The 14,211-nt window shown below is 31.3% G+C and overlaps 1 protein-coding gene across 2 annotated transcripts in view; it reads right to left on the bottom strand.

Moving 5' to 3' along the window:
• Positions 1–1,011: 1,011 nt before the first annotated feature.
• LOC126740560 (neuroligin-4, Y-linked) overlaps positions 1,012–14,211 on the bottom strand; it is a 405,662-nt gene continuing 392,462 nt past the window's right edge. For both annotated transcript variants that reach the window (XM_050446645.1, XM_050446646.1), the window contains exons 9-10: positions 5,747–6,028; positions 1,012–3,636 (exon numbers count right to left, since the gene is read on the bottom strand). In XM_050446645.1, the coding sequence (XP_050302602.1) occupies positions 3,092–3,636; positions 5,747–6,028 (827 nt within the window). In that variant the 3' untranslated portion in view covers positions 1,012–3,091. The remainder of the gene's footprint in view (positions 3,637–5,746; positions 6,029–14,211) is intronic.

Consider the following 14,211-nt stretch of genomic DNA (forward strand, 5'->3'; position numbering starts at 1 on the left):
GAAAATGGAAATGTAAGGTTTCAACTGAGAAAGAAAAAAACCTAATGGATCAACTAATGGGCTTAAGTGATGCTAAAGGTTCTAGGTATTATTGCAAGAAAATGTGCTAGTTTATTACATTTCTGGATTTGGAAGGTAGGTGTTATTTTGCTGCATGTTGGTGACAATTCTCTAGCCCTATTGAAATTATCACTCATCGACGATATATGGAGCGGTATGTGGAAAAATATTGATGAAAACGATCGCATGTAGTATATTTTCTTATCAAGTGAAGAGATCGTAAATTTTCCAGGAGGCCTAAGACCCTTGGTGAACCAGAATCTATAACGAGGGGATTTCTTTTTGATTAGTTTTTAATTCATATAGTGGAAAAGACTGAACAGCTCCATCAACTCCATCAAATTTGGGATAGGATTTATTGAGCTCAGTGCATGGTTCCAGTAGTATGACATAGCCCGACTGTAAAAACTTTTAATTTTTTTTTTTACAGAATTTGGTTTAAAGGCCTTGTGAAAGTTTGATACAGTAGATTGCCCCATGATCAGAAAGAGCTATAGGCTTTTTAATGAACAATTGTACTTGAAGCATTTTTTGTAACATGAGTAAGAGAATTTACATGCATCTTTAAATTAAAAAAATTAAACAAATTACTCAAACATAAGGTAGAGGCAGAACTATAAACATAATTTATGTTTAGGTCTTCAGCCAGGATAATGTATGCTGTTTGATGAATTTCTGTTAGAAACTCTTTTCGATCCAGAAAAAGTGTGTTACCATTTTAACATAAACAAGGAAGAAAAGAAAGAGAAGCAAAGAAGAAAAAGCTAAAACGAAGAAAAAAAGAAAAAAAAAAAAGATAAGGGAATTTAGAAAAGATACTAAGCATTACGAATTTTGCTGTGATAAATTTAGAAAGTATTTCTATCCTAAATCCATATATTCGATGCCTTTAATCAACTACAAAGAATTAACTTGCGTAGGGATAAGTTTGGGAAAAAGAGGAAAAAACAATTATTTTTATATAATTTATTTAACATATTAAACTAACTATATACAAGACAATCACCCTATATTTTTTACAAAAAGATGGAAGTTCAATTGGAATTTTATACAAAAATTACGGTTTATGAACCATTATGGCAGTGACACACACATACACCATAATAAAACTAAAGCAAAAGTTTTTTATTAACCCTGTGATAATTATAAGAATAATAACAATAAAATCGGGGCCCTCTAAAAATGATTTTAATGCAAAATTTTCTATTCATTCGTACCTATATTTCTGACCTAGTAGTTAGTGAATTTGTATTTACACAGTTATTTACAAGTTATTGGGTTAGTTTTAGGTAATGCCCAGTTTTCCACAAAAAATAACGATTTTTCACTTTTATAGTTATACAATTACCTAGGACATTTAATAGTTTTAGTTGAATAATTATAAAAAAAATCTAGTCTATTTTTATATTAAATATATTACACTTTAAGTAAAAAATCGTATTTTTTTTTTAAACGGTAACAAAATACTCTACATATTTTCTATAAGTAGTCATAATAATAATAATAATAATAATTAAACCAACAAATCAATAATAATTGGTCTTCTTCAAGTAATCGTACCAAATAACATCACAACTTTTAGTGCTTAACTAATAAGGTCCATTTTTTCTTATAGACCATACACCGTCGGATTTTTTAATGGGACAGATATTTGAAAAAATCCTAAGATGTGCAGTTGATATTTACAACATTATGGGGTTGATACAGCTCAGTATATAATAGCGGTTCTTACATTTAGAGGGTGCGACAGAGAGAGGAGAGAGGAACTTTCACTTAATTTATAATATTATTTAACTTTTATTAATTTAATTGTTTTACAGTTTTATGGGGAATTCATCAAAAAAATGGTGATGTTTTGCATTATAGACTTTGGGCCGAATTTCCAAAATCATTTATAATTACAATAACTTTTAAATTAACCTAAGGGATTAAACTCAAAAGTTTTTCTTAGTTTTATTTAAATGTTTGCATAAAATCCCAACCTTCCGGCAACCATATATGTGCTGGATAAAACTTTTAGCTTAGTTTGGATAAATTCATTGGCTTAGACAATACATTAAAACTTTTCAAAATTCTCAACTCTAATACGTCATTTATGGCCAGATTAATTCAGTTGTTATTTAAAATTTCCGAAGCCATCGCTCATTCTATTAATAGAAGAATTTGTATCATCAAATAATAATTGTTGGTCGAGAGAGGATAATATTTGGGATTGTGCAAAATATACTAAAACGAACATAATACTTAGACGGTAAGTTAAAACTTTAGCTCGCTAACCAAATGACAAGTCAGAAACAAGTAGTGAAAGAAGATGAAAATTGGAAAAAAAAAATGCCGATTATCTACGAGCTATATTATAAAAAATTAAAACCTAAATAGTATATAGAGTTGGAGGAATAATTGGACAGTTTTTCTTCAAAAACGAAGAAGGTAATGCAGTAACGGTGAATGGCAACGTTATTGTGCTATGAAAACACAGTTTCTTGTGCCTTATTTGAAAACCATCGATTTTGACGATATGTGGTTCGAGCAGGACTTCTGGCTGTGGGGCTATTTAAAGTCACACTTTATGCCAATAAGCCTGCAATCATCGAAGCATTGAAAGCCGAAGCCAGACGCCGTGTCAATGAAATACCACCACATGTATACAATAACGTAATTGAAAGTGTCGTCTAAAGGTGATGCCTATGCCAGCAAAGCCGTGGTGGCCATTTATGAAATATTTTTTAAAATTAAATATTTCAATACCAAAACTCTTTACGTGTGTTTATCTTAAAATTTTAGCTTAAAGTTGGTAATTGTGAGACGTGATGGTGAGTCTTTAAGAATAAACTTGAATGTATGCTACTTTAAAATAATAATGATAATTGTAAAAAAGGTATAATGATCTCAAAAGTAGGCCCAAAGCTCACCTGATAACCAGTAGCTTAACAAAATAACAAATACTAATTTTCTTGAAATTATTCTACTTCCTGTCCTCATCTCCCCATTAAAACTCATTAATAAAATACTACAAGTACACATCATCCTGTCACACCCTCAACTCTTCCATAGTCAAATTCTGTTTCGCGTTCAACTGCGTATTTTTCTTCGTCAAAGTCCCCGTGTTCATCACTTGTATACTATGCGAGGACAACAAGGGTTGATTTTCGTGCATGCTCCTTGAATTCAAGGTGTTCATGTTACTCTTGCAATTTATCTTAGGGGGTGGCGGGGCGCAGCGTGGTAAAGTCGCGTTATTTTGCGGCATATCTGCAAATTCTGGTGGTGGGAGCTGATGGTGGGAGTGATGGTGTCCCAAAATGGTAGCCGGGTCACCTTTCACCCCTATAATACTGCTTTCCAGGTCACCGCATATGTTGTTGGGCATTTGACCGTTTTCGTTGCGTTTCTTCGGGTTGTGTCCACCACCATTGGTTTCATTCATACGGCTTTTGTCTCGTTGGTAGTACACTCCGGCAAAGATGAGTACGTTGAGGATTAGAAGGGAACAACCGATTGCTATGGTTACGCTTAAGGCGGTACTGTAGGCTGCGAAACCGTCTTCTACGGGGTGGGAGGTCGTACTTAAACCACCTGAAAAATAAAAAGAAAGACTGTGTAGTTACTTAAGAATGAATGTTGATGAAAAGGAAATTCAAGTACTCGTACTGTAACATTAAACTTGTGTAGTAGACTTAAAAAATAATCAGAAGAACCATAGACACAATAAATCGAACTTTTGCCAATTATTGGCTATTCCTACTAAGACTACATACTATTGAAGAAGAGAAAGAAGGTGGATAAAAAGTAGTGAAAGAAGTGAACTACTTATAAGACATGATTGCCATGAGTGCTCAGAATTAATAGATTAACATTAAAGCCAATGTTATCAAGAAGTTCTGTTTATTGCCAACAGATATTCATTGTAAAGTCATATAGTTATTATTTGAAGATATTTAATAGTTGGGCATATTGTATCAATAATGACAGATACGCTGCTTGTAACGTTTCAACATTGAAGAGAAAAAGCTGATGCCAATTTCAAAACTAATTATTCAGATGCCAAAAAACTGGCACAGAAACTTACTTTACTTTGAATTTGAATTTTAAAGAGAAAAACAGCATCAGCACTTTACTACAAGATCTCGATATACAGTCCTTTATTGGATACCATTTGCGAAGATTTTACGACTCGTTTCTCAAGACAAGTTCTAGATGGTTTCCAATTGAGTTTGCTGCTTCCAGTGAAAGCTGTGAGGCGAATACGACTGAGCTTGAACTTCTTATTAGCTGTTTGATAAAAATAAGACTCATAGCTGAGGATGACATCATGCAACGCTTCAAGTTTAAAAGCGATTTGCATCACTGGCAGTGCTATTGTGAGCAGCAGAAAAAAATCCAACAAATCAACTTCTAATCACTGCATTACTAGCTTTAAAGAATTGTGATGTTCAAATATTTCCTACTATTCATGTCTTAATCATCTCCGTTATATTTTGCGCACTGCCTGTGACAAATTCGAATTCTGAGCGTTCTTTTTACACTCTTTACTGCTTGAAAACGTAGCTAAAGTCAACAATACTATAGGAAAGACTGATTGATTTGGCATTGCTATATATACATCAAGGGATCGAAGTTAGTGCAAAAGCAGTCATTGAATGATTTGCAAAACTCGGACGTCGTCGTTTTGTTCTCTGAAATAATTTTTTTGTAAAACTTCAATTTCAATCAAGGGTTCCAACTTGAATAAATGACCACTCATAAGGTTTACTATATTGTATTGTTTCAATTATGTTACTCTACTGTTAGCTTCTGCTATTCGGCCCTGAATAGACAACAAGAGGAAGGAAAAGTAGGTGAATACAAAATTTCTAATGATGTAAAACTTAAATGAAACAAATAGATAAATATAAAATTTTGAAACAGAATATAAGTTATTTGAAGATTTGACTGAAATATAAATTTTAGAACTTATTTTGACTACATATTTCAAGTTTATCATTTACCCAGACTAATAGAAGGTGACAAATTTTATGCAGGACATTTATAAATGTATTATGAATCAACCTTTACCAAACAGATAATAAAAGAAATTAAAAAAAAAATAATAAAAGAAAATAAAAATGATGATAAAGTTTAAGAAGAGCAAGAAAAAAAACTGAATAGAGTAATTAAGAAAAATATAGATAATATGTTTAAGACGCAGAGATCCCAAGAAAGAAGATCTGATTGAAAAAATATCAAATTTATTTATTTATATTACAAGCAATAAAGTAAATAGCTCAAAAAACTAAGAAAACAGGAGAAATTTTACAAATAGCAGCGTATAAGCCTAAGTAGAGACAAAATTAAAAAAAATTAAAAACCACATTAAAATGATGATAAATAAGAAGACGAACACAATAATCCGGCGTATCAAGATTCAACAGAAAAATACATCATTCATCCATATGAGATGTAAACAAAAAAGTATTTAATCTTAAAATTATTAAATAAATTTTAATAAGTTTATGAAATTCATTAAAATTATAAAAAAAAAATACAAAATTTAGTTGACCTATTGTTCGGGGACCATCGACCAATCAAAATCGTGAGTAGGCAGTAGCTGAATATTACAGATATGTTGATAAATCCTGGAATCGTTCATCACAGACCAGCAATGTAAAAACCTAGTCTAAAATAAGAAAATCCAAAAGTCGCTTACCAAGTTCTTCAACCCTCTCAGTCGAATCTCCAGGTCCCACGGTTGCCAAAGCCCCACTAACATTCCCAAAAAGAGTCTTAAATTCAGTGGGGGTCTCAGTAGTGGGCAACTTTTTGGGGTTTAACTGCGGATACTTTGGTGGTGGGGGTTCGTCGTCTTCTCTTAGCTCATGGTGGGACGAAGGCACATCTTCTCCACCAGGCTTATGGAGATCTGGAACCAAATTGAGCCAGAAGGAGAGCCGATGGGCGCGGTAGTGGTTTTTTAATTTGGGTTTTTGATCTAGAAGAGAGGATTAGTAGATTTAATAAATTGCATATTCGTTGATTTGATTAATAGAAGTATTATAATCTATATTGCAAAAATCTATTAATTTACAATTTTAATTTGCAAGTCTAGTGACCCTAGATAAACGATAATTTGTTTAGTTAGGTAATTCTGGAACTTATCCCTTTAAGAAAAGTTAAAAGGGAAATCGGTTTTTTAATAAATTGAAAATAAAGTAAAGATCTATTATGTTCTGGATACCGTTTTAATATTCCTAGGCATTAAATAGTCATTGCTTAGTCGTGTTGTTAATATGAGCCCTAAAAGAAATATTAATCAAATGTCGCACTTAAGTTCTTGAACAAATTGTAATTGCGTCTTATTGAGAATACATAAATGATTGTTGATTGGTAAAATCAATAATACACTTACTAGTACTCACTATTCATAGACGTAATAAAATTGAACTACACCAGTTTTCAAGATTTTTAATCGACTTTGGAGATGCACCACTTAAGGGAGGACTCCTACTGTACGTCGAATACAAAGTTTAGAAATTCTTTCATTCTTCCTCAAATAAATTATTTTCTCTCTATTTTAAGAAGATTCCTATTTGACCACCAGAAGCCATTACTTGAATTGAATTTCTTGCTTCACTCAGTCAAACGTCTTGAAAAAGTGTGTATAGATATGCACGATAACTCAATCTATCGGCACCAGAGGAACACCGGTTGGGACCATAAAAAAAACGTTAGTCTTTTTGTAAGCTAGATACACCCTTTTGCCAGACACTGAAATTGGGGTTGATAAACTGACTCGTGCGACTATTGCAGCTATCAAGTATAGCTGTCTGCTTAGCCGAAGACCTGATGCTGAGTGCCGAAAATACCTCATGATCTACAATAACATGAAAAAATATGATGAACCTACGCGATAGGCCGATCGCTAATAGCTCACCATAGACTTGAAGGCGTTTCACGTATCTCAAAGGCAGTACAAAAAGGTACTTCCGAACTTTAAAAGACAGTGCTGAAGGCGATTCTGCGATAATATTAAAAGTACACTATTTAAAGCACGCCTCTACTAAGTAAAGTCCAAAGACCCTGATTCAAGAATAGGGTCGCTATCATTTCCAGATAGCAGCTTCAGGACTAATAAGCGGAAGACCAAGTTCGTTCTTCCGATCTTATTTTTAGCTCTCGAGCTCCGATTTTCAGATGATATGAAACTGCTAGAAGGATAATCACTTACAAAATAATATAGACATTCAAGTAATTTCCCACCTTCAAATCTTTAATGGTGGATAGTATATATTCATGCCTCGTTTAATATTGGTTAGAGCTACTCTCAATATTTTCACACTATTTAAAATCTGCCTCGGTAAAAGTGGTCTTTATTCAGAAACAAATAAGTATAGGGACTTCGAATATCAATAATCAATCAGCCACAGTTTTCTACTAACGACAATAATTAAACGTTACATAAAACATATTACATAAAAGAAAACATATTAGTTAAAAAACCACTGCAAACACAACAGATTGGTAAGTTAGTCCTGATTCTACACCCCATTATAGATACGGTAGAGCACTCAAGGAAATAGAACGGTTTGTTTTGGTGCATCTCGGGATACCAAAAGGGCATTTGATAATATTCCCTTTGCAGTAATCTGTAAAAAACTTAAAAGCCGTATCTTAGAACCCTGTCCGGTTAGACGGATAGAGGACATGCTATGCAGTGCTATGTATCTGCCGACTTAACAGTGAGGTTGTTAATGTTAATGGTTCAAATGGCGGCTAGGATGTTTTCAAGAATGTGTACTGTCGCCAACACTGTAATGTCTAGTAATCGATGGCTTAATCAATGATCTATATAAAGGCTTACGATGACGAGCTGGTAGTATATCCAGATACATCGTGTCTGGTGCATACTATAGTTCTATATAACTCTCTACTGCTAAACGGAACCGAGACTGTTTTAATGAGATTCAGCAAGACGGTCTTGGGAAAGTTATCTCTAATTTTGGCTTAACGAATATTCAATACAGACACAGTTAAGTTTTTTGGCCTGCACTTAGAGGCCACGACACGATAAGATACGAGTTACTCACACCTTGTCCATACTCAATCAATTATCAAGTACGGTATAATTTTTTGGGGTTCATCTATGGAAGCGATTAATATTTTTAAATATCAAAAAAAATCATTAGATGTATGGTGTATGTATGGTAATTGGGACCTAGGAACTCTTTTAGAAGTCCTTTTCGATTGTTTAAAAGTCTGACAGCTTCTTTACTTTATTATTTATCCTTGATATGCTTTGCAAAAGAGTACCGAATCTTATTCTCATCAAATTCTGACCCTTATTCTGATGACATGGCCACAGTAACCAGTAATAGAGATAAACTTGAAATCCCACTGCATCATTCTACCTTCTATGAAAGATCGGTAAGGGCTTATCGAATGCTACCACAAAATATACAATTTATTCAAAATTTCAATTCTTTTAAGAGAGCAGTGATTCATTTGTTACTAGCTAGGCGTTACTACTAAATTACTTTTGTTTAATTTTCACGATTTGTCCTTTTTAATTGGTTTTCTTCACGTTGTTTTTAAATTAGTATTTTGTAATTTGAACGTTTATATGTTTTATTTAAAAATGCTTGTTACTATACTCTGTTGTCAAAGTCAATATCTTCCATCCAAAGAGTCCGGTTTAGTTCTCACAAATTGACCAAAGTCTCATTTTGACTTGAATTCTTGAATCTTGAATGAATTTTCAAAGAAAAAAAATAGTCGGCTTCTATACAGGGTGGTACAGTTTAAACATCATTAATTTTAATACGTGATAGAGAATTTAGAAAGAAATCGACTTTTATTAAAAAAATTTTCTCAGAAATGTTTAACAACAAAGATACAAGGTGTTAAAGTTAAGAATAATTATTTGTTTATTTATCATAACTTTTAAACTGCCAGCTCAATTTTAATTAAATTTTGCATGCAAGTTATTGTAGTAAATTGTCAATTACTGATAAAGCCAATTTTTAAAAAAACTTGGCAGGCGATAAAACATTTTTTTAAAGGAGGTCAACTGATGGATTATTTAATTTGGATAAAAAAGTTACTCTTGCAAAATTTTGATTTAGGGCACTGTTTTTAAAATATCTTAATTTAATTGTTCAGAAATACCTGCTAAAATGTTGCAAAAATTTATCAAAAAAAGGAAATTGGGCAAGGATTTGTAAAAAACTTGAATATAAAAGATGATCAAAAGTTAACTTAAGTTATTAATTCATTTGACAGGTTTAATTTAAGATTCAAGCCTAATTTTGTTTCTTTCTCAGAGTTTTTGCAGTATTTTAACTGGCGTTTCTGTACAATTAATCTAAGATATTTATAAAAAAAATGCAAATTTGCATTGAGTAGACTCCTAACAGCTGACTTCTTATAAAAAAATATATTTATCACCTGACAGATTTGAGTCCAAAAAGGACCAAGTCCCTCCGTACGTTACGCCACTGACAATTTTTTTAAAAATTGGCTTAATCAGTAATTGATAATTCACTACAATAACCTGATAAAGTAGTCAAGACTAAGAAGTAGTGAATACTAAGTAGTCAAATCGAATATCTAATTGAAACAGGTCGCTAAATGATAAAGGTTAATAAAAATATAATAGGTAATAATTTTTTGAAAATCTCTTTTAGTAAATCATTCCTTCATAACCAAGGGTTATTAAGGAAATTTTCCGGAAAGCCGTTCATAAATCCCCTCCACCCACGTAAAACTATGTATATTAGGCAGAAATCGTGCGGCTGTCGATAGCACTGACGCTATTAATATTCCGGGCCCCTTTCAAAATCCCAAACACCTTCGACCATAAATAACAATTTTTCGCCAAGTTTAAATTCTCCCCTCGGCTTGTTGGTTTTTAATTTTTCATCAGATCGCGACTCACTTTTTTTTCTTCTTATTTAGTCGATAAATAAATTGATTCGATGCGGGTAAGTGTAGCCAAATGGCTCCCGTGGTGACAAATTGTTAATAAAATCTGATTAGGTTTGATTGATGTACTTGCTGATAGAAGCCACGTTATTTATACAGATGCTATATGGGTTTTGCATTGGATTTACTATTGTTGACTAAGATATAATTAGATTACAATCGAATTTGTGTGATTTGTCTTAATTTATACTAAATGTTAAAAAAAAGAATATAGTTCAAGAATTGGAAAATAAATGGTAGAAGAAGAATGAAATAATAAAAAGGAACTTCATAAGTTTGTTAGATCTCTTCGTCACGCAATTGTGCTTGTTGCTCTTTTGATATTTTTTTTAATTTTTAATTTCGTCTCAACTCTTTCAATTCTCGTGGTATACTTGCTCTCTTATTATTCTTCTTGTATACTTGCTCTCTCACTTAATATTCTCGTTTGTTGTTTGATATTTCAATTTTGCAATTTTTTAATAATTCTTAACTCGATGCTCTTCTTTAAATGTGTCTTTGACTCTATTCGGTCATTTTTAAAAACGCATGTATCCCAGTCAGCATAAGTCGGCCCATTGGACGTCATAGAATATTCGGCATGGGACATCCCAGCAACAGTACTTGCCACAAATAGGATCATACTAAGTTGATCTCATAGACGTCCTATGGACAGTACTATAAACGCACGGACAATAATATTTACGTTTTTGGGATATAAAAGGGATGGTAGAAAAAATCTTTATTTTAATATTAAACACTGTCGACTTTTATTTTTCATGTTTCAGCCTTTCAGGGGCGTGGCGCAACCACGACATAATCTCAATCTCAATATTTTTGGGTTAAGCATTACTTCTAAACCACAAAATTATTAGGTACTTGCATGAACGTCAGTTTTTATTTTTAAATGAAGTTCTTTTAAAAAAAGATTTTTTGTGTCTTTAGGCATTTTAAATATACTACACTAACCTTTTTACATCACTATACTGTGGTACCTTACAATGAAGCTAAAGCAGTTTTGTTTACAGTCGCGACCATAAAACACCGATATAGTGACGAAATCAAAACGCGTATAATAACAGTCAGTTATTCATTGCAAAAAAAAAGAGAATCGACGACAACAGCGACGTCTTCATGTCATGGAGTAGAACTAAATGGAAACGACCTAATAAGGCGCCAAATTTGAATTTTATTCTATAGTAGCGTGTGCTTTAAATTACTTGGGAATGAACTGTTCTTAGGGAAACTACAGTCGATCAGTCCTTCCATTTCAATTTTTTTTATTAAAATATTATATATATATAATAAAATATAGACAATAAATATAAATATCCAAGAGACATCCTATGAATATTCTAAATCTGACAATGCCATCCAAGGCGTCCAAGAGACGTCCCACGGTATTTTTATTTGGACCATTTCACGCAGGACATTTGCGACCAATATAGTACGTCGACAAGACAATAAGTATTTAGTGGGATTTAGCTTTTGCATTTTATCAAGCAAAAATTACATTCACCTGATTTGTATTTGACTCGAGAAAAATTCAAAGGAAAAGGCAAGAAGAGAAGAGAAGAGGTTGACAATATAAAATTGTAAATTCCCATGTTTTTACTGAGTTTACACTCGACATATTTTAGTCGTGAAGTCAGACAACTAAACCTAATATCCCCTAAGACACAAGACATGCTAAAAATAAAAAGTTTTTATTTAAAATGCTTATTTTTAAAAAATCTTAAAGTTATAAAAACCGGCGATAATAAATATAGAGATTGTTTTTTGCAAAAATGTATAAAATCTTTTCGTTTCATTTTTGCCGTTTACTCTATAACGTAATATTTTCCCAGATATATATTTTTTTTAAATCTGAAAAAAATTTACCCTGTTTGCACTTAACTTATTTTAATGTTAAATTAAAATCTGAAATACTAATCTAATAAATAAAAAGACAAAATAATATCTGCAAATCCATATAATATTATTAATTTAAATTTAAAAATTGAAATAAATTTCGTCGTCTTCAAAGGTTAAGTTTTGTAGTTCATAGTCCTCCTGGTCTAAATTCTCTATTCCAGACAATTCACTGTTATGTTCAAAATCTGTATCACTTTCTAATTCACTATTAGTTCTATCTCCATTAATAAGAAGCTGATCTACAATAACATCTACTGATGGTTTTTTTTAAATATGTTCTTGTTAATTTTTTGTATTCTTACAACGAAATTTTCGTTTGTAGTTTCCATGTAATTTTCACCATTTTAGTCATCAATTAATAAGATTTCTCAATTATTGTGATTGCGAACATCCAAAAGTCCGATGAATCCTGCTAGAGACAAACGAAACTAATTAAATATCGTTTCGTAGATGCAATTTTTCCGTTTAAAATTCCGTTTGTAAAGGAAGATCAAGAGTAGCTAGATCCGGTTAGTGACAGGGCAAACGCTTAAAGGGAAAAAAGTTCGTAGTATATTTGATAAGCACTGATTATCATTTTTGTTTTTTATATGGAGTAGTTAAAATTTTCATAAAAATTCCAGGGTTTCCAGCCCAATTCTTTGGACAGTTTTTCCTAATTTTATCTAAAACTATTAGGAATATGCAAAATTGTCTTTTAGAATTGGAATCATAATCAAAAATAGGACAAATCATGTGAAATATTATTTAGTCGTATACCTCAAAATAAAGAAGTTATGGTAAATTTAAAAAAAAATTGAAAAAAATTTCGGTCGTATAAAAAAGATCCTATAAAACTTGTTTTTTTAATTTACCAAAAAAATTGATACCAATGGGAAAATAATTATAATTTTTTTATTTATGTTTATAAAAGATTTTTGAAAAACTGAAAAGTTTTTAGGTGAAAAATTGAAAAAAATTTGTTAAGAATATTTTTTTTATAACTTGGTTGATCATTCAAAAAGCTTCAAGAAAGTTTCATAAAAATTTTTTGAAAAAATGAGTCACAAAAAACTTTTTTCAAAAAGTGTTCCTCAAACAATCCAAAGGGGTTGTATGAGGAAGACCCATGGAAAAATATTGATATTTTGGTTTTTATTTTTCTTCTGGAAAACAATTAGATAAGAAAAAAAATTGTTAAAACAAAAGTTGTTTGGAATATCAATACACATCAGATGTAATAGAAAAATAATTTTTAAGTTCAACGGTTTTGCAGAAAATTGAAAAAACCTCTTAACTACTTCTCCTTATTTTCTCAATAACCATTAAGAGTATGGAAAAAATTTTTTCAAAAAGCATTGTAATTCCAATTACAAATAGAAGAAATCATAAATAATAATATTTAGTCATAAATAAAAAAAAAATAAGAATGATGGCGGATTTTTAAAATTAAATTTTTGAGTGAAAAATTTGAATTTTTTTTTGCACAAATCTAATTTTTGTAATGAAAATGTGTAAATTGCTCAAAAAGCGCTAAAAAAGTCGTATATAACTTTTGTTATATGCAGTTTTTCCAAAAAAAGGCTTCCTCAAAAAATCGTAAGGGGTACTCATGGGATAATACTCATAATTTTGGTTTTTATTTTTTTTCTGGAAAACTATTGAAAAGGGAAAAAAAATTAAAACAAAGATTGTTTGGAATTTTAATGCATATTAGATGCAAAAGAAAAATAATTTTAAGTCCAATAGTTTTTTAGAAAATTGGAAAAGACCTCTTAACAGCTATTCCTCATTTTCCCAAAAATCATTAGAAAATATGGAAAAATTTCTTTTTGCAATGAAATTCTTATCAAAAATAGCACAAATCATAGTAAATAACGTTTGGCTGTATATCAAAAAATTAAAGAGGATTTTTGAAAAATTGGAAATGCACAAAAAACACCTGTTACTACCACTTAATTGACCTCGATTAAAATACTCGGCTATAACACTATGATGTAAACTAACAGGCCTCTACGACCGAAGCTCTTTAAATGAGTTACGGCCTTTAAAGGTCATTAATTTATAAATTTCATCTGCCACTTGTATATGGTTGAATTGTAGTAAATTCTAATTTTCGAACTTCTTTTGAAGTATTAACTGTAAACTTACAACAATAAATATTCTATAGGCTAATATACTAGAAGTGTGTGACGTCCGATTATGTGTAAAGTGCATTAGATCTTACAGTGTCCCCACAGTAAGAATCTTCAGGTGTTGGAACCATCAATTTTTGGCTGGCTGAAGAATCCTTGTTTTTTTTTCTTCTAATGTTTCTTTTCT

This window comes from Anthonomus grandis, chromosome 9 (genome assembly GCF_022605725.1).
Source record: "Anthonomus grandis grandis chromosome 9, icAntGran1.3, whole genome shotgun sequence".
NCBI lineage: Eukaryota > Metazoa > Arthropoda > Insecta > Coleoptera > Curculionidae > Anthonomus > Anthonomus grandis.